The 22,627-nt window shown below is 48.2% G+C and overlaps 2 protein-coding genes across 6 annotated transcripts in view; both read right to left on the reverse strand.

The window, feature by feature from the left end:
- Positions 1-491: 491 nt before the first annotated feature.
- Positions 492-16,518, reverse strand: vps54 (VPS54 subunit of GARP complex). 2 transcript variants are annotated; one of them, XM_047577519.1, is made up of 24 exons: positions 16,169-16,518; positions 13,582-13,746; positions 12,221-12,462; positions 11,244-11,328; positions 10,718-10,758; positions 10,418-10,549; positions 9,604-9,989; positions 8,418-8,544; positions 7,772-7,804; positions 7,224-7,331; positions 7,085-7,140; positions 5,991-6,087; positions 5,589-5,911; positions 5,352-5,481; positions 4,998-5,179; positions 4,581-4,693; positions 4,392-4,455; positions 4,171-4,276; positions 3,549-3,636; positions 3,319-3,440; positions 3,159-3,239; positions 2,899-3,006; positions 2,094-2,188; positions 492-1,736 (listed from the first exon to the last, which is right to left on the reverse strand). In XM_047577519.1, the coding sequence occupies exons 2-24, from the start codon at positions 13,730-13,732 to the stop codon at positions 1,631-1,633; spliced, it is 2,976 nt and encodes a 991-aa protein (XP_047433475.1). In that variant the 5' UTR covers positions 13,733-13,746; positions 16,169-16,518; the 3' UTR covers positions 492-1,630. The 2 variants fall into 2 exon arrangements, with proteins under 2 accessions (XP_047433475.1, XP_047433476.1); XM_047577520.1 differs by lacking the exon at positions 7,772-7,804.
- A 528-nt stretch (positions 16,519-17,046) lies between these two features.
- LOC125003558 (E3 ubiquitin-protein ligase pellino homolog 1-like) overlaps positions 17,047-22,627 on the reverse strand; it is a 7,213-nt gene continuing 1,632 nt past the window's right edge. For 3 of the 4 annotated variants that reach the window (XM_047577558.1, XM_047577559.1, XM_047577557.1), the window contains 6 exons: positions 21,539-21,717; positions 19,832-19,961; positions 19,128-19,229; positions 18,580-19,044; positions 17,882-18,494; positions 17,047-17,822 (listed from right to left, as the gene is read on the reverse strand). In XM_047577558.1, coding sequence (XP_047433514.1) covers positions 17,913-18,494; positions 18,580-19,044; positions 19,128-19,229; positions 19,832-19,961; positions 21,539-21,624 — 1,365 coding nt within the window. In that variant the 5' untranslated portion in view covers positions 21,625-21,717 and the 3' untranslated portion in view covers positions 17,047-17,822; positions 17,882-17,912. The remainder of the gene's footprint in view (positions 17,823-17,881; positions 18,495-18,579; positions 19,045-19,127; positions 19,230-19,831; positions 19,962-21,538; positions 21,718-22,627) is intronic. The other variant, XM_047577560.1, reaches the window with a different exon arrangement.

The following is a 22,627-nucleotide window of genomic DNA, read 5'->3' on the forward strand; positions in this document are numbered from 1 at the left end:
TGGTCTGGACCTGCTTCTTCATGTTGATGGATGAGCTCTGATGCATCTGTAGCGCCTCCTAGAGGGCAACAGCTCAAACTGCTGAGAGCTGTGGACTGTCCCTGATGAGACACCGTGCGGTTTAGTGGATGAGGATGTGGTCTTCCCTCCAGCTCAGATATCAACACTCATTTCTTTCTTCTTCATGTTTCTAATGAGACGTCGTGGTAGTGGGACACCCTGGCAGCTGCATGTCTGTGTCTAGTCCATCAGCTGATGTTATTGATGATAAAGGACAGGGTTATTTATTGTTTGATGGATAAAATTGTGAATCACAATTCACAATTTATTTTATTCTCTCATGGTTAAATGGTGGCGCAGCCGGACCTAAAGAACCATCAACCGTGGTTTTAGAGGACCCTGGAGGACGAGAAGGACCCTGGAGGACTAGAAGGACCCTGGAGGATCGGAAGGACCAGAGGACCTTGAACGTAGAGACTCAGACTCAGCAGTTGCTCCATCATCCTGTTTTATTGTCAGCAGGGTTGAAGGATTCCAGTCTCACACATGCTGCTCATCATGAGGATTCACTCATTCACTCATTATTCATTCACACAGTGGTGTGGTAGGCACACTGTAGTGGAGAGCATCTCTGACAGGAAATCAAAAGTAGGCACTTCTGAAACAGACACTGATGGGGGGGGGGGGGGGGTCCATCCCTCTCTCATTATTATATGCATCTCATCATAACTGCAGAGGAGGAGGAGGAGGAGGAGGAGGAGGAAGGAACCGTGGTGTCCCCTCCATGTTCTCTTCACTGAAACCTTAAAACCTACAGGTGCACCTCAAGAACCTGACCCTGGTCCTGATCTGGCCTTCAGTCTGCTAGCAGCAAGGCCTTCTGGGTAATGAGCAGGATTAAAGGAGGTTTTCAGATTTTCTGTTCTGTCCGTTTACTTTCAGTTTTCAGACAAAAGGCAGAAGCTGGTGCAGATGAAAGTAAAGTGGAGCAGAGTCAGTAGCTGATGTTCATGCTTCACATTCAGCATCAACTCACCACATATAAGATATAAAACCAGCACAGAGAACAACACCACATGACGCACTGATCTCAAGGACTGAGACTGGAGGTGCTTTCACAGTCTGGACGTTGTTTTTAAAAAAAGATCAATTACCTCCCCTCAACTCCACCCCCTGCTCCTCCCCCTCCTCAAATCATTGTAGTTTAAATTATAAAAACAACCAAACCAATAAAGTCAAAGGATCCCTGTGATTGTTTCAGAGCAGGAAGGAGAAAATCATCCTCCAAGACAATTGGAGGGTTTTAGTGTGATGATGACGTTGATGATGATGACGATGATGGTCCTGTCCCACTGGAGGACATAGAGTCAGAAAAATAAATTACCCTCCATCTTAACCATCATGGCCGCCCGCGCTCCCACTAACACTCTAATAATTTAATAGGATTCCTGTTGAATTGCACACAGTCACGTGAGGTGATGGAGTCTCTGAAGCCACTGAGGCTGTAGCTCTTCTCCCAGATTCATGAGTTTGGTCCTTCTGGGCCTCCATCTCCTGCAGCCAGACCCCATCAGACCCCCAGGTCAGGGTCCAGGGTCCAGGGTTCAGGGACGTCCAGACTCCATCATCATCACCTCTTCTGCTCCCAGATCTCTGTCATGTTCAGGTCCAGTCTCTCGAGGCTCTTCAGGGCCTGAACGTTCTCCGTGTAGAAGGCCACGTCCACCACCACCAGCCTGCAAACAGCCCCCGTTAGGAAAGGTTCAGGCAGACCTGACTGTGGATAGCACGCATGGCAGCCACAACATTATGACCACTGACGGGATCTTATCCAGTGTTCTGCTGGGAAACTTCTGGACCTGGGTTCATTGGTGTGGACACTACTTAGACATGTAGCCCCCACCTAGACCAGATCCTCTCACCCCCAGGTGTTGACTAGATCCCAAACTGATCAAGTATCTGTGTGATGATCCACAGAGGACCCCCTCCCCCCCCCCCATTCTCTGGTCAGCCACCACAAGGTCGACCTGCACTATATTAGGAAGCTGGTCATAATGTTGTGGCTGATGGTGTATGTGTGGAGCTGCAGTTACCCGTGCTGTGGTCCTCCATCATTAATAACCCCCAGTCGGGCCAGCTGCCTCTTCAGGTGCATCTTAAAACTGGCGTTGATCCTCAGGAACAACATCTGGACACCAGGACACAGCAGTTAATCTCAGTCTGTTCACTATCTACGAGGACCAGTGATCAACATGACTGAACAGGTGCAGCACAGGCGGTCGGCTGGTAACATTAAGAAAAAGCATCAGAGGCAAACTGAATGTAGCAAGAAGAGACAGTATGAGGCTGTTGGTGGGGTAGAGCCAATCAGCAGTGATGTCACAGTGATGTCACAGTGATGTCAGCAGTGCTGCTGACTTTATTAACCTCATGTACAGATTAATGAGTCCGAGTCAGTGAACAGCCACTGGTGAACCCACCAACGAATGCTGTCAGCTTCTCATCAACACTGGGGAACCACTGGTGTTCACATCTGTGTATAAATTTATAAAACTTTTTATCTATTGTGGACCATTGTATGGATCATATTTATTTATCTATTGTATGTCTTTCTGGTTTTCTACAATGGACCTTCACTGTGTCCTGAATAAAGTTTGATTGAATAAAGTTTGATTAACTGACTGATCTGATTTACTCTGGTGTAATTTGATTTTATCAGAGTTTATCTAATTTAATCTGATTTGATGTGATCTGAATTAATGTGAGCTGATCTGATTTAATCTGATTTAATGTGAGCTGATCTGATTTGATCTGATTTAATGTGAGTTGATCCGATTTAATCTGATTTAATCCAGTCCGTCTCGTTCAGAGTGATGAACCCATGAAGCTCAGTCTCACCTGTGTCTGTTCTTCAGGTAGAAGTTCGTTAATGGCTTCGTGCATCTTTGCCATCTGCTTGCAGACGTTCCTGAGGCAGGCCGAGGGCATCGGAGCCTTCACTTCATACTGAAGACACAAAGACACAAAACATTACAACCACTGTCTAAGGCGTTATGTGTTTTATCTTTGGGTCATTTTACAGCACATGACAGTTTTAATTCTGTGATGCATCAACATAATGTCTGAATGTTCTTTCTAAAGAAGCTCGGTGACGTTACCTTTGATAAAACCTTCTCAAACAGACTGTCCATGATGGCCACCAGCTTAGCAGAGATCTCCGCTATGTGGTCGTTGTAGTCCTGCAACACAACAACCAGCCTGAGCCACAGAGAGCAGAAAGTATCCGCTGAGGTTTCACTTCAGTGATTCCTGTCTCACCTTGGTGATGTGGTCAAAGTGTCTGAGGACGCTGAACTGCTTCGGCTGCAGTTTGCTTTCAAAATGAGCTCTGATGATGGGAATGTACTGAACCACCAACTGCAGACAGCGGGAAACCAACGCTACAAACACACACACATAAATTAAGTTAAGGCTAGTCCTGCTTGTTTTAGATGAACCTTAAATCTTTATAACTGTTGTGAACATTATTCAGCAGCAAAGTTATTCACCAAGGTTTTTGGTGGTGATGGTCTTGAGGCCGACGACTTGCAGAGCCCCGGCTCCCAGAACCAGCTGGCAGCTCCGAGAGTTGAAGTGCTGCAGAAACAAGAGATGATTTCAGTACACCCAGCGCTAACATAGGCATCATGCTAACGTGGAGCTGACGATCAAACCAGGGATGTGTCTGACACGGGAGCCACTGCAGCCACTGCTACTACTTGAACTACTGGAGCCACTGCTACTACTGGAGCCAGTGCTACTACTGGAGCCAGTGCTACTACTGGAGCCAGTGCTGCTACTGCTACTACTGCGGCCACTGCTACTACTGGAGCCACTAGTACTACTGGAGCCACTAGTACTACTGGAACTACTGGAGCCACTGCTACTATGCTAACTACTGGAGCCACTAGACTACTGGACATACTACGGAGCCACTAGTACTACTGACTGTGCTACTGGAGCACTAGTACTACTACTGGAGCCAGTGCTGCTACTGGAGCCACTGCAGCCACTGCTACTACTGGAGCCACTGCAGCCACTGCTACTACTGGAGCCACTGCTACTACTGGAACTACTGGAGCCACTGCTACTGCTACTACTACTGGAGGAGCTAGTACTGGAGCTACGGACCTTGAGGAGGTCTGAGAGCCGTGTGAGCATGTCGGTGGCGATGGACGGGATGTCGTTGACACACTGACAGTACTCCAGGAAGATCCGGATCAGCAGCAGAACCGTCCTGCAGGGACAGGAAGAACAGGAAGGACAGGGTTAGGGGTTAGGGTTCAGACCAACACATGAGAATATAGAGATCAGTTGGTCCCTTCAGTTGTTGCCATGAGGAGGAAACCTACCCGACCACAGCGTATCTCTGACCGTTGACCAGGAGGAATTCTGCAGGTTTCCTGTCGTCTGGACCTGCACAAAGACAATGTCACAGCTAATCACATTTTACCCCCCAACACCGACATTTAATTTTCCAAATTTAATGACGGATTAACCCGTCATGACTTGTGTACTGATGTCATCATGTGTACCGATACCTGGGGCCTTGCGTTCAGGAAGTGATATTCTGCCGTCAGCAATGGAATTCACCAGATCCTGAAACTCAGCAGGAACCTCAGCCTGCTTCCAGCGCTCGTTGTCCAGGAGGAGGCTGCAGGGACACGACATAAGAAACATCAGAAACACACACATATTGACACATAAACACAGACACCAACAACTACAACAACCTGTCAGGTCAATCTGATCCACAACTATCAGCTAGAACATGGAGACACACTTTTACAAAGAGGACCAATCACAGCTCTGGGTACATTTCTGGGGAGGTGGAGGTTAGCTAGGATGCTAGGGTCTATGCTAACGTCCTAGCCTGACGTCAGTTAAGGCAGATACATAAACTGCGGATGAGACAGATTCGTAGCAGAGAACAAACACGTGTCCTAGCTGCAGGTTACCTGAGTTTGGTCTTGCGTTCGTCGTGGAAGCGGTGGACGAAGCGGTTGGCCTGGCTCTGCAGCGCCCCCCTCAGGGACACGCTCCTCCTGCCACACAGCTCCTCTGTGTCCCTGACGAAAGCCTCCACGGCCTGAGAGAGACTCACAAACTCTGCTGAGCTGAGACGCTCCAGAGAACCGACCTGTGGTCAGAGACAAACGTTTAGTTTAAAACAGGAAGTGGAAATAAAGAGCAGCCCTGTGCCTGGAGGAGGAGAAGGGGGAGGAGGTAGTGGAGTTGTAGGAGGTGGAGAAGGGGGGAGGTGGGGGAGGTAGAGGAGGGGGAGGTAGAGGGGGAGGTAGAGGAGGAGGTACCTTGGCTCTTGCTGTGAGGACCTTGACACAGCGGTCGTGGCTGATGTCAGAGGCCGAGTGCAGCAGCTCCTGGACGTTGTGGACCAGGCGGTTCAGCTCCAGCTCAGACGGCATCATGCTCTCACCAGACCTGGACACAAACACCGACATGGACTCACTCAGCACCAGAGCCAGACCTGGTCCAGGTGGTGGAGGGACACAATAGAAAGACCTTTTCTTTTAGGGTGAGTGACCTACATAAAGCTCTGCTCCCTGGCTGCAGACGTCTCCGTCGAGGTGCCGCCTCCACCAGGAGCCTCCACCCAGCTGTGCGGTACCCTGGATCCCGCTGCAGAGTTCTGGTCCTGAGGGCCCAGTGACGTCTGGCCATCACTCAGAGCGTCACTAATAAACAGACCCTCATGGGTGAGGTAGGCCAGCTCAGCCTCCCCCTGCAGGCCTGATGGATCCTGAGGAGCCTCTGGGCCTGAAGCCCCTGAACCCATGTCCTCCAGGAGCCGGGTCTTCTGGTTTGAGTCCAGAAGCTCCAGAACCACGTTCCTGACCACAGTCAGAGTTGTCTGGCAGACGGACAGAGGAGGAGAGGATCATCCCCTGAAGTCTGAGCTTGACTTACCCTGGAGCTGAGCTTCAACTCACCTTGATTCTCTGGAGGAAGAGAAGGAAACTCTGGAAGATGTTCTGCATCAGCTCGAACCACTGAGGGAACGTCATCAGACGCATCTGGTCAGCAAGCCTGAGGACACGCAGCCACGTCAAAAACTGGTAGACACGTCCTCCAGCCATGTCACAACCCGGAGTGACGCGTCCTCCACCATGATCTCTGAGAAGAGAAGGAACTCTGAAGAGTCCTGCCATCATCAACCATGAGGAACGTCATCAGACGCATCTGGTCAGCAAGCCTGAGGACACGCAGCCACGTCAAAAACTGGTAGACACGACCTCCGACCATGTCAAAAACTGGTAGACGCGTCCTCCAGTCATGTCATCAACTGGTAGACGCGTCCTCCAGCCATGTCATCAACTGGTAGACGCGTCCTCCAGCCATGTCATCAACTGGTAGACACATCCTCCAGCCATGTCAAAAACTGGTAGACACGTCCTCCAGCCATGTCAAAAACTGGTAGACACGTCCTCCAGCCATGTCAAAACCTGGTAGACACGTCCTCCAGCCATGTCATCAACTGGTAGACACATCCTCCAGCCATGTCATCAACTGGTAGACACATCCTCCAGCCATGTCAAAACCTGGTAGACATCCTGTGGTTTGTTGTTTAAACTGAACTAGACCTAAATGGTTCTTACTACGGCCCAGACTGAGGAGCTGAATGAGATCACATACACCTAGTCACAGTACAGTCTGCTTCAGGGCCTCCTGCACCCAGACAAATCAAGTAATACTGAACAAGACCAGTTCACGAGGGAGGCAGATCTAAAACGCATCAAAACAGGACGACAGAACAGAACTAGATACCTAGTGTGGGCCAAAAACAATTAACTGCATTAAAACCTGCACAACAGAAACAGATCAGTATCAGGAGACTGTTACAAGGTTTGTCTTTGTCCTGGTTTGTCTTACGTTAGCTCAAGTGCTAGCAGAATCCCAGACTAACACATGCCTGGCGCTAACTGAAGTTGGATTAATGCGTGTTAATGGGTATCGGCCAGGATCGGGACCCTGACGCTGATCTCATACGACCAGAGTGGCTCCATACATTCACATTTCTACTCACTTAGTGACGACTTCAGTGTCAATGTCTTCAATGTGCACAACACAATCTGCAACGCACTGCAAACACAGACAGGGTGTCTGTTAGCAGATGTTAAATTCCTCGTCTGACTGCTGTGTTTACTTTTTGTGGGATGTGCTACCTGAGAGACGATGGCCTTGGCAGCCAGGATCATCTCATCACTGTAAATGTCCAGAAAGTCCAGCTTCCTCTGGCGCAGCAGTCCGAACACCAGCGACTCCAGACGCTCCTGGGACACACAAACACTCAGCTCATCACGCCCTCCACAAAACTCACACATGGATTTTATTAGAGTTCCACAGATTAGGATTTGCTCCACGCGCTGAGATCAACCACATCACATGGTCAGATTATTGAATTTAAAATCAGAAAATCAGTCAGTGAATATCAGAGCCAATATTTTACACGATTATCATCACACTTGATCACATTCAGTTCTACAGCTTATTATTTTAGTGTCATTATGTGATTTAAAACTAATATTGTGAATATTTTATCGTGATTTAATCTGCCCAGACAGAAATTAAATATAAGAATTATACCACATCCATCATCATTTATAATTTATTTGTAGAGTTTTAACAGCAGACTCATGACACCCCCTGAATTATCTGAAGCCACATTAAAAGAAGTATTCGTTTGAGATTGAACTCTCTGATCCACATTTACCTTTATAGCTGAGGCAGCGTTTGGTTTGCGGTCCTGTGGTGGGAACATTCATCCGTTAAATACGCTCACTCTGTTTCTAGGTAAACTTTCTCATCAACTCTGTTCACGAATGAGTTCCTTAGAACTCAAACTAAGACTCATCAGGTCGTAGGTTTACATTTACAGGTGACTTCTTTTTAAATAATGTTCAGAACCTTTTCCTTTGTGTTTTGCTTTAAACTCCTTCAAACATGTGACCGACCAGAGGGTCTGACCTGGGCTGGAGGATGAAGGGGGAAAATTACACGGGCGACATCATATGAAAGTTTTCAGTAAAAGTAACGGCTGCTCCAAAAAGTCCCACGAGCAAAACTGTTCCAGTCAGAGCCGTGGACCCAGAACTCAACTAATCATTAAATGTGAACATTTATCATCTACTTGTTCTTCTTTGCTCTAAAGCAAAGAGGAACATTTGGAGTTATTTATATGTTATCATGGTATTATTATGGTCTGGCCCCTTGTAAACTAACTGGTGTAGAGGAAGAGACCATGTTATTCAGTGCTGCTGGATGTGTGTCTGTTTTAAACTATTTAAAGGAAGGAAGCAGAGGATGAGCCCATGTAGACTTTAAAGAGGTTTTGTTTTAGGGGGTGTGTTTGTTCAGACCTTCTCCAGGACCTGGGGCTCCTCCATCAGGCTGCGGTTCAGGTCGCTGCGGGCGTACATGCTGAAGTCCTCCACCATCATCTTATCGATCAGCTTCTCCAGCTCACACAGCTGGGAGCCCAGATGTCTGAGGAACCCAACACAAAGGAACAGGACGTCAGGACTGGAGCAGGTGCACTTTCAGATCTACTTCCTGCACTGAGGCCACAGCTTTGGACAACAACATGTTTCTAACGTTATGAAGTTGTCCTCCATTACTAATCATGTAGCTCTGTGCTACTCCTCTATAGCATGTTAGCTGCAGGTTAGACTCTACATCTGGTATCTGGACCATCATCAGACTCTACATCTGGTACCTGGACCATCGTCAGACTCTACATTTGGTATCTGGACCATCATCAGACTCTACATTTGGTATCTGGACCATCATCAGACTCTACATCTGGTATCTGGACCATCGTCAGACTCTACATCTGGTATCTGCACCATCGTCAGACTCTACATCTGGTATCTGGACCATCGTCAGACTCTACATCTGGTATCTGCACCATCGTCAGACTCTACATCTGGTATCTGCACCATCGTCAGACTCTACATCTGGTATCTGGACCATCGTCAGACTCTACATCTGGTATCTGGACCATCGTCAGACTCTACATCTGGTATCTGGACCATCGTCAGACTCTACATCTGGTATCTGGACCATCGTCAGACTCTACATCTGGTATCTGGACCATCGTCAGACTCTACATCTGGTATCTGCACCATCGTCAGACTCTACATCTGGTATCTGCACCATCGTCAGACTCTACATCTGGTATCTGCACCATCGTCAGACTCTACATCTGGTATCTGGACCATCGTCAGACTCTACATCTGGTATCTGGACCATCATCAGACTCTACATCTGGTACCTGCACCATCATCAGACTCTACATCTGGTATCTGGACCATCGTCAGACTCTACATCTGGTATCTGGACCATCGTCAGACTCTACATCTGGTATCTGGACCATCGTCAGACTCTACATCTGGTATCTGGACCATCATCAGACTCTACATCTGGTATCTGGACCATCATCAAACTCTACATCTGGTATCTGGACCATCATCAGACTCTACATCTGGTACCTGCACCATCATCAGACTCTACATCTGGTGCCTGGACCAGCAGACGTCCCCTCACCTGAAGCTGTGGATTCCCTGCAGCTCCTGCTGCAGCACCTCCTTGGTGGTGGAGATCAGCTCCAGTGCTCCAACAAACTCTGAGGTGGAGAGCAGCAGCTGCACGGTCGGCTGTGTCTGGTGCACCGCGGCCATCAGCTTCAGCTTGTTGTGCAACTTGACGCAGTTGTTGCGAGTCAGAGCCGTGCGAAGGGCCCGGAGAGGCCCCTGGCACATGACCCGGTCCATGGCTGCCGTCCGGCCCCGTAGGACGGCCACGGCCCGCTGGGTCTCCTGGAGCTGGTCCTGGAGCTCGTGCTGCGAGGACATGGCGTGGAAGAAGGCCTCGGAGCGCAGAGATATCTGGCGAGCTATGCTCACCTCCACCACGTCCAGGTAGTGACTCAGCTGGAGGGCAGCGTGAACACGTCTGTTAGCTTGAAATACATTTTCCTCTTTGCTTACAATCAGCTCAAATAACTATCCTCAGCCAATAATAATTATTACCAACAATGAATGGATTGGAACGAATCCTTTACACCAAATATTCCCTCGTTTCAACTTTAACTGAGAATTTTTTGTCACTTTCCTCTGATTTATTCCCTTATTTGTTCGTTAACTGGAAACATTTTAGAAGTTTGTTCAAATTAATGTTGAAATAAATTCAGTTTTATTTTGTTTATTGAAAACACTGACAGATGCAGAATCGTTGCACTGTACATGTGTAATTCTACCATTTTAAATTAAGTGCACATTCAGACATAAAACCAACAATGCTCTGATGTTCCCTGTCTAATCTGATGCTTCAGGCTGAGGTGAAGGCCTCCTCTGTTCACCTTCTCCTGCAGCAGTTTGGAGGAGGCCACGTCCCTGCTGCTTTTGCCCCCAGCGCTGTTGAAGTGTGACCAGGGCAGGACAGTGTTGAAGGTGGCTGGGTCCTCCAGAGCAAAGTCTGGCTTCAGGAATATCTGGAAATTCAAGACACAGACAAATAAACCGGACGGAGCAGTTAATGTGGTGGAACCAGAGGTAAAATAAAACATTCAGGTTGAACAATCCTGAACACGGACGTGTCTGACGCTGATGGACAGGAGCCTAAACTTAAAACCACACAGAATAAAGTGAAGCCGTGTTACCTTCGGGACTTGTTCCAGCTCCAGCTCAGCTCTGGATTTATCTGGAAGAAACAACAAAGGTTCTGGATCAGTCGTCTCATCATTATTGGATCGTTCACCATTACTCTGCTATTGCACAGCTAAACATTTAATAACACTAGTTCACACTGATAATATGAGACAGGTTTGTTTGTCCCAATTAACACTTAAGACACTGCTCTCTGTCCACAAAGAACATGTGGGACAATGTTTGGTGGACAGATGAGACCAGAGTAGAACAGTTTGGTTTAAATGTTTGGAGATGAACCAACAACTAAAGGAGCTCATGGACTCAACAACATGGACAAATGATCCATTTTCTAAATAAGCAGACAGTAATAATCTGTGTTTGACCTGGTTCTTTATTCACTGTCCACTTTCTGACACATCTGCTCATGTTTTAAATAACATTGATGTAGAAACGTCTGAGGCTCGTACATCGTGTGTATGTTTTCACTGGTCATTTAATGGCTAATGAGGCAGCAGGAAGGGAGTGAATAATTCAGACCGTGGTTGGTGGTGATACTGGAGACAGCGTCCACATCGTCTTTGTTGGGACAGATCGTCTTGCAGCGTTCGTGGATGCGCTCCCTCTAAAAATGAAATCATGTAAAGACAATAATAAATATATACGTGTATAATTGTTGGTGAGAATGAGGAAGCAACAGATTAATGTCTGAGAGCTGCTCTTCTGTCTCAGACATCGTCTTATTCATCATTCTGAATCATTCTGTTTGTTAAAACCTGACAAACACAAAGCGTCCCAGCTCCAGGCCACAAACAATAAATAACGTTTATTTCCTTTAACAGCTACGCTCCTTGAAACGGAGCAGGTAATAAAACAATAAGGGCCGGCTCAATGTTTTAATGATATTATGTACATGTCTGTAAAGGGTCTCATTAACAGTCGTCTGGTTAAAATTTACATTCTATTTGTTCACTGCTCCTTCTAAACTTGTGCAGATTTAAATGTGTTGAACCCCGTCTCTTTTAACAGAGAAGCCTTCCTGTGCTGGTGATCAGACCCTGAGAGGAAGTCAGTTACTGGCTGGACTCTGAACTCTTCCATTAGTGTCGTCACATGACGCTCAGCTGACTGGACAGGCTGTAAACTCAGAGACTTACTTCTCTGAATCACCACATGAACAGGAATCAAACCCTCCGGTTGTGCAAAGCATCTCAAGACTATCTGAAATATTATTGACGCTACATGAATAAAAGTGAATGAAACTGGTCCTGTGTGAAATCTACAGTTAAATAACTAAATAACTTCATATTGATCCTGGGAGCATTGTATTAAGACAGACGTGACTAAATCCTGCTACTAGAACCGTACGGATGATATGTGCGACACAGCTGCAGTAGCAGGACGACGTTGCCAAAGATTTAAGGATCAATATTTCCTGCGTTAGACTGGAAGCTGTCACAGCCTAAACCGAACCAACAGGGTTCCTCTAATAGAAAGACTGAGCCGGAGCCGGTTACCTGAGCCATCTCCTGCAGGTAGGGGCCGAACTGCTCCCTGGAGATGTTGGGGAGGTAGAAGGAGGGCATCACCTCCGTCTCTGCAAAGTCCAGCCCCCATGTCTTGGTGAAGAAGTCAGACTCCCGCTTGGCGAGGCGGGGGTCATTGAGGGCGGCGGGGAGGTTCACCTTGGAGCTGAACACCGTCCACCGGTCGTGCTCCTCCACCACAGACGGGCCGTTGCACAGACCTCGGCCTTCACCTGCACCAACACGAGACAAGGCTCCGCTTTAACGTTTCATCTCTGTTAGGTGGGACTAAAGGCTAGCTCCAGCTAGGCTAGGCTAGCTCCAGCTAGGCTAGGCTAGCTCCAGCTAGGCTAGGCTAGCTCCAGGTAGACTAGCCTAGCTCCAGGTAGGCTAGGCTAGCTCCAGGTAGACTAGACTAGCTCCAGGTAGACTAGACTAGCTCCAGGTAGACTAGACTAGCTCCAGGTAGGCTAGGCTAGCTCCAGGTAGGCTAGGCTAGCTCCAGGTAGACTAGACTAGCTCCAGGTAGGCTAGGCTAGCTCCAGGTAGACTAGACTAGCTCCAGGTAGACTAGGCTAGCTCCAGGTAGGCTAGGCTAGCTCCAGGTAGGCTAAGCTAGCTCCAGGTAGGCTAAGCTAGCTCCAGGTAGGCTAAGCTAGCTCCAGGTAGACTAGCCTAGCTCCAGGTAGGCTAGCCTAGCTCCAGGTAGGCTAGCCTAGCTCCAGGTAGGCTAGACTAGCTCCAGGTAGGCTAGGCTAGCTCCAGGTAGGCTAAGCTAGCTCCAGGTAGGCTAAGCTAGCTCCAGGTAGGCTAGCCTAGCTCCAGGTAGGCTAGACTAGCTCCAGGTAGGCTAGACTAGCTCCAGGTAGGCTAGACTAGCTCCAGCTAGACCAGCTCCAGGTAGACTAGGCTAGCTCCAGGTAGACTAGGCTAGCTCCAGGTAGGCTAGGCTAGCTCCAGCTAGGCTATGCTAGCTCCAGGTAGGCTATGCTAGCTCCAGGTAGGCTAGCTCCACCAATAACAGCAGATAAGAGCTGGTAGGTAGCAGGGTATGTAGCTGGCTGTGTGATGTTACAGGTCACTGAGCTGCTATAGTGACAACATTTAGATCATTGGTTCAATCAGATGACGACGATTATCGGGAAAATAACTTAACATTTACTGGTAATAAATGATTATTATGAACCTTTAATAACTAAACACTTACTATAATAAATGATTATTTTAAACCTCTGATTAATAACTCGTCGTTTACTGGTATATGATGAGTTATTATCAGAGTCGGATGTTTCCACAGACTAAACATTTAACTGAGGACATGGTACTATGGGTGTAAGACGTGTATTTCCCACCGGTGGGCTCCTTGGGGCAGACGTCGGGCAGCGAGCGGACGGCTCGGCAGCGAGGCGAGGACGGATTACGCTCCAGATCCTTGTGGTAGATCCCATCTCGGCCTCCACCGCCGGGACGAGGCACTGGGGAGGAGCTGTGGCTGGAGGCCATGGCATTGGGACTAGCTGGAAACAAACCCAAAACAACCTGGTGTCAGCTACGGCCCATCACACCGTCCGGTTATACACAGGATTATAGTGAACACAACACTGACACCTGCACTGCACTGATTCTATCTAGAAATGTGTTTTTAAAGTCCTCCAGGTCCTAGTTTATATCCACAAGTAGTTTAACAAGTCATCTAGACCCGTAGAGCTCAGAGAACACGTGTCATCTGAGCATCTTCTTTGGGTTTAAAGGAGTTTAAAGAGTTTGAATAGAAACTGACTGAACTTGACTCTGTTAATGACTAATGTCCATTAACGTCTAGATACTGACCTGTACTCTTTCTCCTTGTTCACTTCTTATTCGCTCTAAACCAAACAGAAACACCTGGAGTTGTCGCTGATTAATGTCGTTCACTTTTTCACGCTAACTGCCTCAGAATAGCAGCAACTGTTCACTCAACAGTAACCGAGCAAGAGCCACGCAACCACTGAATGACACTGAATGCCACACTACTCACACTCATGGTTGTAACATCAACCAAAAACACTGAGCTCCCACAGTGCACTGCAGCACATATTCTCCTTGTTATCGAGTATTTAATTCAAATAGATTTTATTTGACTTCATTAGTTTTTCAGATATAATTCTAAATTTGAATTTATGCTGATCTTGTTACATTATAATAAAATGTGTTTCATTTTTTGTTGCTCAAAATATACGTCACGTGTCCCCTGAACACATCATTTTATACGTTATATATTCCCAACGTTTGCACATTTTATGTTTACATTTTTTTTGTTTAGGTTTTGCATCGTAACAATGACTCAAAATAAGAAAAATGAACATTAAACAACATAAACATAAAAACGAGAGGCATGTTCAGAGCACACTCGTTTAAATCACAGCAACACAAAAAAAAGAATCCATTTTCATTTCAAACGTCCCATATTGATTTTTGTTTCTAACGAGAGGATGCAGGAAATGAGCAGGCTGGACCACGGTGTTAATGGAAAAAATGAACTTCCTTCATCACATCAATAAAACCGAACTGATAAATGAGAAGAGCTGCACAAAACAAGACTACGAGCAAAACACAAAACTAGAGGTGAACTAATGTAGAAACACCAGGAACCACAGGTAAACAGAGAGATATCTAGAATAAATTATATCAAACCAGGATCTGATAAAATTTATCAGGTTTATCAGTTTATCAGCTGCTGAATGAAGCAGCCATAAGAATAAAACCAGAGAGAGGACACGTCTGACTTCATGAACTCTTCTTTACTTCCTGTTTGTAGCCTGAGAGTAGAGACACGAGGCTGAGGAGGTGTCAGCTGATCCCATCACACTGATTAAAGGATTAGAGGACAGGTCTGTCTCATCACAACAAACACACAAAAGCATAAAGTTCAGTCCCTTCAGAATCTGGCTCTGAGAACCAGCGAGGCCGTCCCCCGTCCCCCGTCCTCCGTCCCTCCGTCCTCCGTCCTCTGAGACCTCTGTCGGGTCAGAATGGAAACAATCGACCCGTTTAGATTTCATTACTCGTTATTTCTGCAGGTTAAACACATAACGAGTTGTTTGCTGTTCATTCCAAACACAGTATTAATTCTATGTGGAGTTACTTGTCTCTGGCTGAGCTGACTCTTATGTCTCTGCAGTCCTGTCCTCACACATCATTCAAGAGTTAGCCTCCAAATATTCTGACAAGAAACACGGGGCCACTTTTCCTGGTCCCGGGGGACATGCACCTAACAATTAAAGGACGGGATTACTGGACTGGACATTTAAATGGATTGTACGTTTATATGGATTGTACGTTTCCCATGATGCATCCTGGAAAACACCAACATCAGCCCACCTGTCAGACATGAGTCTAAATGACAGAACACACCAGAGAACAACAACCTGCATGACTCCAGCTAGAACACGAGCTCACAGCTGAGACGTCCTCGTCCATCCTGGTTCAGTTTCATGATCAACACTAAAGTGATGTTTACAGCGCGGATGAAGCTGGAAACCAGACCTGTGTGTGTGCAAGGTGCTGGACATTAGCATCAATGACTGACTCAAGTAATGAGGAACTAGTGTGAATCAGCCATGTATCTGTAATACGCTGGATAAATGTTTGTATATTTAGCCATGTAAGTTAAATCTATCTACATTTAATGTGCTCTAATCACTGACTGGCACAAATCCACGTTTAGATTTTTAATAAACAAACTTCAAACTTCAACCATTAAGCTTAAATAAATAGTTAAAACGAGAACATGTTAATTGTTCATTGAATTATCATTACTGTAACTAATAACTGAGGCTAAGACCTGAGACCTGTTAGCTGTTAGCCACATTAGCTCAGAGGCTAGCGCGTTAGCTCCATTAGCTCGGAGACTATCGCGTTATTAGCCACATTAGCTCAGAGGTGTGTGTGTGCGTCTACCTGTTGTGTGAAGCACAGCAGCCAGAGCGTCTCCTCTCCACCATCACAGGAACCAATAAAGTACACAGACGCCGGCACGGACACCGGTGTTACACGGCTACACACACCGGTGCAGGAGGTAGCTCCGCCGGTACAGGAAGTAGGTAGAGACACCGGTACAAACACAGTAGCTCCGGTCCAGAAGGAAGCTCCGGTCCAGCCGCCGCTAGAGCACGTAGCTCCGCCGGTGTTACGCCGCTACAGCCACTGATAGAGCCGGTAGATCCGCCGGTGTTACACGGGTACAGCTGCTGGTAGAGCCGGTAGCTCCGATCCTGAAGGTAGCTCCTGTCCAGCCGCCATCTTGCACCCCTGACCTGGGAGGGAGGAGCTGGAGCCGCCGCTTCTTCTACGTTCCTGGTTGTTTCAGACCACGAAGCTCCGCGCCGCCCCCTGGTGGCCTCAACCGGAACTGCACGGCTACATTATATTACATTTATATTACAGCAATACTAATATTACACACTATTATACTAAGTATTAGACCCCAGCTACATTTATATTATATTATATTATATTATATTATACATTGTTAGACCCATAAACTGTTATAAATACTGTTTCCTTTCAATTGCTTGTCAAAAACCAACACTTTCATTTTTGTTTTACTATAGTTACGCTCAGATTCAGATTCAAATTCAGATTCAGACTCAGATCCAGAAGAGATAGTTCAGTTACACATGAAAAGTTATAATAATAATAATAATAATAATAATAATAATAATAATAATAATAATGTAAGCAAAAATATACGAGGTCTGCATTTGAACAAATTTGTACAAAGAAACAGAAATAGAAGTAAATACACAGTATATATATAGAGAGGATGAAGGACAAGGTGTGATTCAGCGTCTTTTTATTGTTTGCAGTTGGTGTAAAATCAGAGGCAACAAACCTGACAGATTATCTGGAGACAAACAGAGTTGAATGATCAATGGTACAGATACAGATCAAGGTGGGTTCTGATGGGATTAACCATAACATTAACCATAACCCGAACATTAACCCTAACATTAGCCCTAACATTAGCCCTCACCTGAACATTAGCCCTAACGTTAACCCGATTAATCACCTCATGCTGGCGCTAAAGGGAAGGTCAGGAAGGCATACCGCCCCCCTCCCTCCAGGGTGTAGGAGGATCCAGTCTGGACCTTTAATGAAGTCACAGTAGAGCAGCATGCAACGTTTCCCAGATGAACTTCTGTTACGCTCCAGTACAGAGCTTTCACTAAGACTGTGGTCATAAAAAAATACAATTTATTCTTTAGTCAAAGACGTCCCCTGATTTCTGAAAAAAACTACAAAAACAATCCTGGAGTCTGAGCCACAGTTCAACATTTCTTTGATCATTTTCCCAGAGAAAAGCTTCTGAAGCAAAGGTCCAGAGAGTCCCAGATGGGAGGAGAACCCGGGAGGAGAACCCGGATGGAGAACCCGGGAGGAGAACCCGGGAGGAGAACCTGGGTGGAGAACCCGGGAGGAGACGGTCTGGTCTCTAAGGCAACGTGAGGCAGTGATTAGTCCAGAATAAATAAGACGGGTGACGGGGAGTCAGCCCAACAAACATGACACCAACCACAGTTAAATTAAGTTAGTCCTGAGATAGACTGGAGACCTGTCCAGGGTCCAGACCCCCACAACCCCCCCCACCCCCTCCTGAGATAGACTGGAGACCTGTCCAGGGTCCAGACCCCCCCAGCCCCGTCTAGTCCAGGGGGCTCTGGAAGATGAGTCTGGTGTAGCCGGTGTCTCCGCTCAGCGTCCGGATGCAGAAGGGGCAGGCTGGGTGGAAGGCCTGCGTCCCGTGGGGGAGGGCGACCTGGGACCAGTACAGCGCCGTCTTCTCCGAACACACGTGTCCACAGGGGACGAAGGCGTGGGTGGGGGGCTGGGCGTCCACGTAGAGCCCCGCCTCGCAGCCCAGCCACAGCGGCACGTAGGGCCCCCTGGCCCGGCACATGGGGCACTCCCTGCCCTGGGCGGCAGCGGCCCCCGCCTCGGAGTGGCGGCGCCCCCCCCAGCCGTGGTAGCCGTGCACGTGGCCACAGCGCAGGTAGGCCCAGGGCTGCTTCTCGTCCAGGACGCCCTTGCGGCGCAGGCTGGGGAAGGCCAGCGTGTTGAAGCCCACGGGGCACTGGGGGCGCCCGGCGTTCAGCTCCTGGCGCAGCGCCTCCAGGTGCTTGAGGGTGGGGGCCAGGGCCAGACCCTCGGCCGTCCTCCACAGCAGCGTGGCGCCACACAGGTCGATGAGCGAGCCGTCCCTCAGCTCATTGCACTCAGAGCTCACCTGGAGGGACGAGGAATAATTATGATATTATCATGTATCATGATGATTCCTCTGGGGGGGGCGCGTACAGTGATCGTGAACCCACCATCCTCCCCCTCTGCTGAGAGGATCTGGTCTCCCTCAGCGTGAACACGTTGCCACAGACTGAGATTTCCCTCCAGTGTCCGGACTTGGAGTCCTGGCTGAAGCCGTGTCGAGGATGCATCACCAGGACGCCGTTGGTGGTCAGCGCGTCCATCTGACCGTCCACCGTCCTCCACTTGGCCGCCTTCTCCTGTGAGGAGGAGGTGAGAGGAAACGTTTTTTTAGCATCTCTGCTCCGCTGTGGTCGTGTCCCACGTGTCTGTCCTACCCCGAGGAAGATGTTCTTGGAGGAGTCGAAGCCCGCGGCGTAGATGCGCGCCGCGTACGGGGGGTTCCTCTGGCAGATGATGCGACAGGCGAAGCGTGAGATGGTACTCTGGACGGCCTGACCGTCCGCCTGGCCCTGGCCCCCCGGCACCGTGTCCGTCACCACCAGGTCTATGGGGTTCTCTGTGGAGCGGCCGACCTGTGGAAAACAGCTGCTTAGATCTGCCCCGTCACACCGGGGGAACCCGGGAGGTTTGTGGTTGATCTGCAGGGGGAACGCACCTGGAACATGTCTGTGCTGCTGTCGTGGGTGTACTCCACCACCACCGTCTGAGCCCGGGACAGAGTGTAAGAGATGCTGTGCTGGTCCTTGTTGCTGACGGCCTGGAACACAGAATCACACGGCTTCTATTCCTGCTTTCTATCAAATCAGAAAGAGACGCCAGAGCCTGGGACCCTCTGGATTCTAGCGTCTGGGGACAGAACCAACGCTCCAAACCCACATTAAGAAGCAGGTTTTTAGTTTTAAACACTGCGCTTTAGATCAGTGTCATATAACGAACCATAATAGATGAATAAATACAGAGAATGTATTCCCACTCTAATATAATAACACTCCACGGCTCCACCTACAGGGCAGCAGACAGATTTACCCTGCAGACTGTGACAGTGGATAAAATGGTTTGATTCTTTCCTTCCTGCATCATTCCTCTTAATATTCAACACCCTCACTATTTAATGGATGCACTGTTGAAAAAAGCCATCTGTGTCATTCATGTAGTCCACAGCACTTCCTGTATGTATGTCTTCTTATTCCACTCTAAAGGAGATCCAGGTCCAGAGACCGGCTCTGGGAGGATCTGGGTCATGAGCCATCAGGGTGACGTCTCAGGGTTAAGGAGCCTTGACAGTAGAACAAACCAGAGCTGCCAACAGGCCTGAAGGGCCTGGACCAGTTCTACCAGTTGTACCTGTTGAGCCCTCACCTTGGCAGCCTGGGGTGTGCAGGATGTGTGCACCGTGCTCGGTTTCACTCCATTGGCTTTAGTCCTGCGACACAGAGCGAAGCAGCTCCTCCTCCGGCCCTTGTCCCCGCTGGGCAGAGATCCGTTACACCTGGACACCGAGCAGAGGACGAGCAGCTTAGAAGACACCCACCTCATGTCTCATATAAGAACAGCAGCACTGACTTATATAAAATATATCCAACAACAAGAGGAGGAGGCAGCAGCGCTCCCAACGAGTCCAGAGAAGAAGAAGAAGAATATATCGTCCAGTACAATGAGGTTTTATTTGTGTGAGTCACAGTTTGTTTAGTGTGTTGAGCAGCACATATGTGGGTGGTGTCTTTATGAACCAGAGAGAAGAAGGTGTGGAGGAAAGACCGAGAGACGCCTTTTTAATTCATAGAAATCAAACCTTCCATTCTGACCTCCACCTCGTACTGTGGCCCACAGGCTAAACCTGTACGGTAGTAAAAACAAACACAGCTGATCTAAATCTCAACACTCATTCAAGCCTGAATCTGAACAGAAACCACATGAATCAGGTCAAACAGAGTGGACTGTTCAGACCACAGACCTGTGTGTCTCCAGACATTTTAATTCCAGGTCACAACATGAGAGGTTTTAATTCAGAACTGAACCCCTTTACCTGGACTAGAGCTCCGGTCTAACACGTGGTTGGTGTTAGACTGGAAGCAGGAAGCTTTGCAGGAGAGATAAATCTGATCTGGTCCAGACTTATGTGCTCTACACCACCAGGACCAGGACCAGGACCAGATCCATCACTGTGGTCCCGAGAGGATCTAGGAACTCTGATTAAAGGTCCAGGTTATCGTCACTGGAGAACTTCCTACTGTGCACCTCCTTTCTAAGAAAACCCAGACCAGGCCAGACCAGGCCTGCTTCCACTCACACATTTAACACAGAACAACTTTTATTTTACTCCCTGAACACGTTTAAAGCACAAAAACTGATAAAGTTTGAAGTTCTCAACCGGCGCTGAGTGTGATGGCTGCAGTTTATCCTCATATGTAGAACATTAGATGATCCTGACGACAATAAAACCACCAGGATGTTAGAAGAAGACGTCCTCACAGGACTCTGTTCTAAATGTTATCGTAGGTTTTTCATCATTCTCCTGAGTTAAATCCAGATAAATCTTTCATATCTGGTTCCTGGTTCCTGGTCTCATATCTGGTTCCTGGTCCTTAAACTAATGTAAACATGTATTTGTCACATTAGAACATCATCAACATCATCACATTAGAAACATTAGGACACTTGTTCTTCTTCATGGTTCCTGATAAACCAGATCAGAGGGGGGACCTTGTAGACCACATTAGACCCTGATTAGACCTGAGGATGTTTCCTTGATCTTCTCTGATTGGCTCAATGAAAACCACATGACGATAAACCTCAGTGATAGATGAAGTTACCACATCTGGTTCCTGTTTTCTCTCGTCTGTCGTCAAAGACTCTCTAGATGCTAAAGGCTAATTATGGGAACAAAGCTCAGGTCGTGAGAAGTTTGATTCTGCACATATAAACTCAGACTTTCAGTATTAATCAACAACTCAACAAAAAAAACAAAACCACTGTTTGTTAAGAGCGTGAGTTGAGTGTGAGGAGCCCTAATGAATCTGTTAAACGCCTCCTCCTCTGCTGTGGCCCCGGTGTAAACCTCCTTACCCCAGCACGATGAGCTCCCCATACTTGACGGGTCCTTTGGTGGAGGCAGGGGAGGGGGAGATGTTCTCCTGGCCCACAGAAAACATCTGTGCTGCCTTCAGGGGGAAGAAGCTTCGGGAAGTTTAAGGCGTGTGAAGTGGTTCCTGTCGGTGTCACAGCTCCTCCATCAAGACAAGGAGCTGTGGACACAAACATCAGACATGAGCAACACATGTTTAACTTATCGCCCACACACAGCAGCATTCATCCCTAACACAGACCCACACTGGCTGTGCACCAGCGTCACACAATGTGTGCATTGACTCCGGGACACTGAGTGGGGTTGTTAGGTAGTGACGTTGGTCTGTGTTATTAGACAAGCTGAACATTCATTAGAACCCAGCTGTGATGTCAGCGAGGCCCGAGAGGACACGTCCCCACCGTCACACATCTGACAGGCAGGTCTCCATGTCCCCATGTCTCCATGTCCCCATGTCTCCACGTCCCCATGTTGACTCTAAACACTGACCAGCAGCAACGCGGCGTAAACAAGGTTTCCAGGTATGAATGAGACCGGACACAGAGACGCTGTCAACACAACCGGCACAAGGGCCAGAGACGCTCAGGAGGCGGAGCATCATGTGGTCTGGTCCCTGGTCACATGACCGTACCAACATGGCCGCCTCCACGAAGACAGGTGAGGAGTCCAATGGGTTGTTGGTTCATCTAGTGTGTGGAAATCCTCCAGTAAAGATGGAGCCAATTCTACTCCCCCCCCCCCCCCCCCCCCCCCCCATCCACCCCCCCCCCCCCCCCCCCATCCATAATGAAGAGCCTGAACACGTCCAGTGAACTTCAGGGGGACACAGACCCATTCACAGCCTGTATCTAGGAGAACCACAAGTGACTTCACTCCTCTACAACAACCACTCTTTTGTCCCCCCCCCCACGTTAGCCTCAGATGAACACACAGATGTGTGGACACCCCCCCCACGTTAGCCTCAGATGAACACACAGATGTGTGGACACCCCCCCCCCTCACAGCCCAGTCAGCTGGGATCTGATCATATGGGAGAAGAGTCTGGGTACGAGCTGAAACACGCCTGTAAC

Source organism: Mugil cephalus, chromosome 2, assembly GCF_022458985.1.
Source record: "Mugil cephalus isolate CIBA_MC_2020 chromosome 2, CIBA_Mcephalus_1.1, whole genome shotgun sequence".
In the NCBI taxonomy this organism is placed as follows: domain Eukaryota; kingdom Metazoa; phylum Chordata; class Actinopteri; order Mugiliformes; family Mugilidae; genus Mugil; species Mugil cephalus.

Excerpts from the sequence above, each read along its gene's own strand:
- vps54 (XM_047577519.1), bottom strand. The coding sequence starts at position 13,732 with ATGGCCTCCAGCCACAGCTCCTCCCCAGTGCCTCGTCCCGGCGGTGGA. Across the intron at positions 7,141-7,223 it reads CCAAGGCCATCGTCTCTCAG|TGCGTTGCAGATTGTGTTGT; the intron begins GTAGCACATCCC and ends CTGTGTTTGCAG. Across the intron at positions 3,007-3,158 it reads TTGAGAAGGTTTTATCAAAG|TATGAAGTGAAGGCTCCGAT; the intron begins GTAACGTCACCG and ends TTGTGTCTTCAG.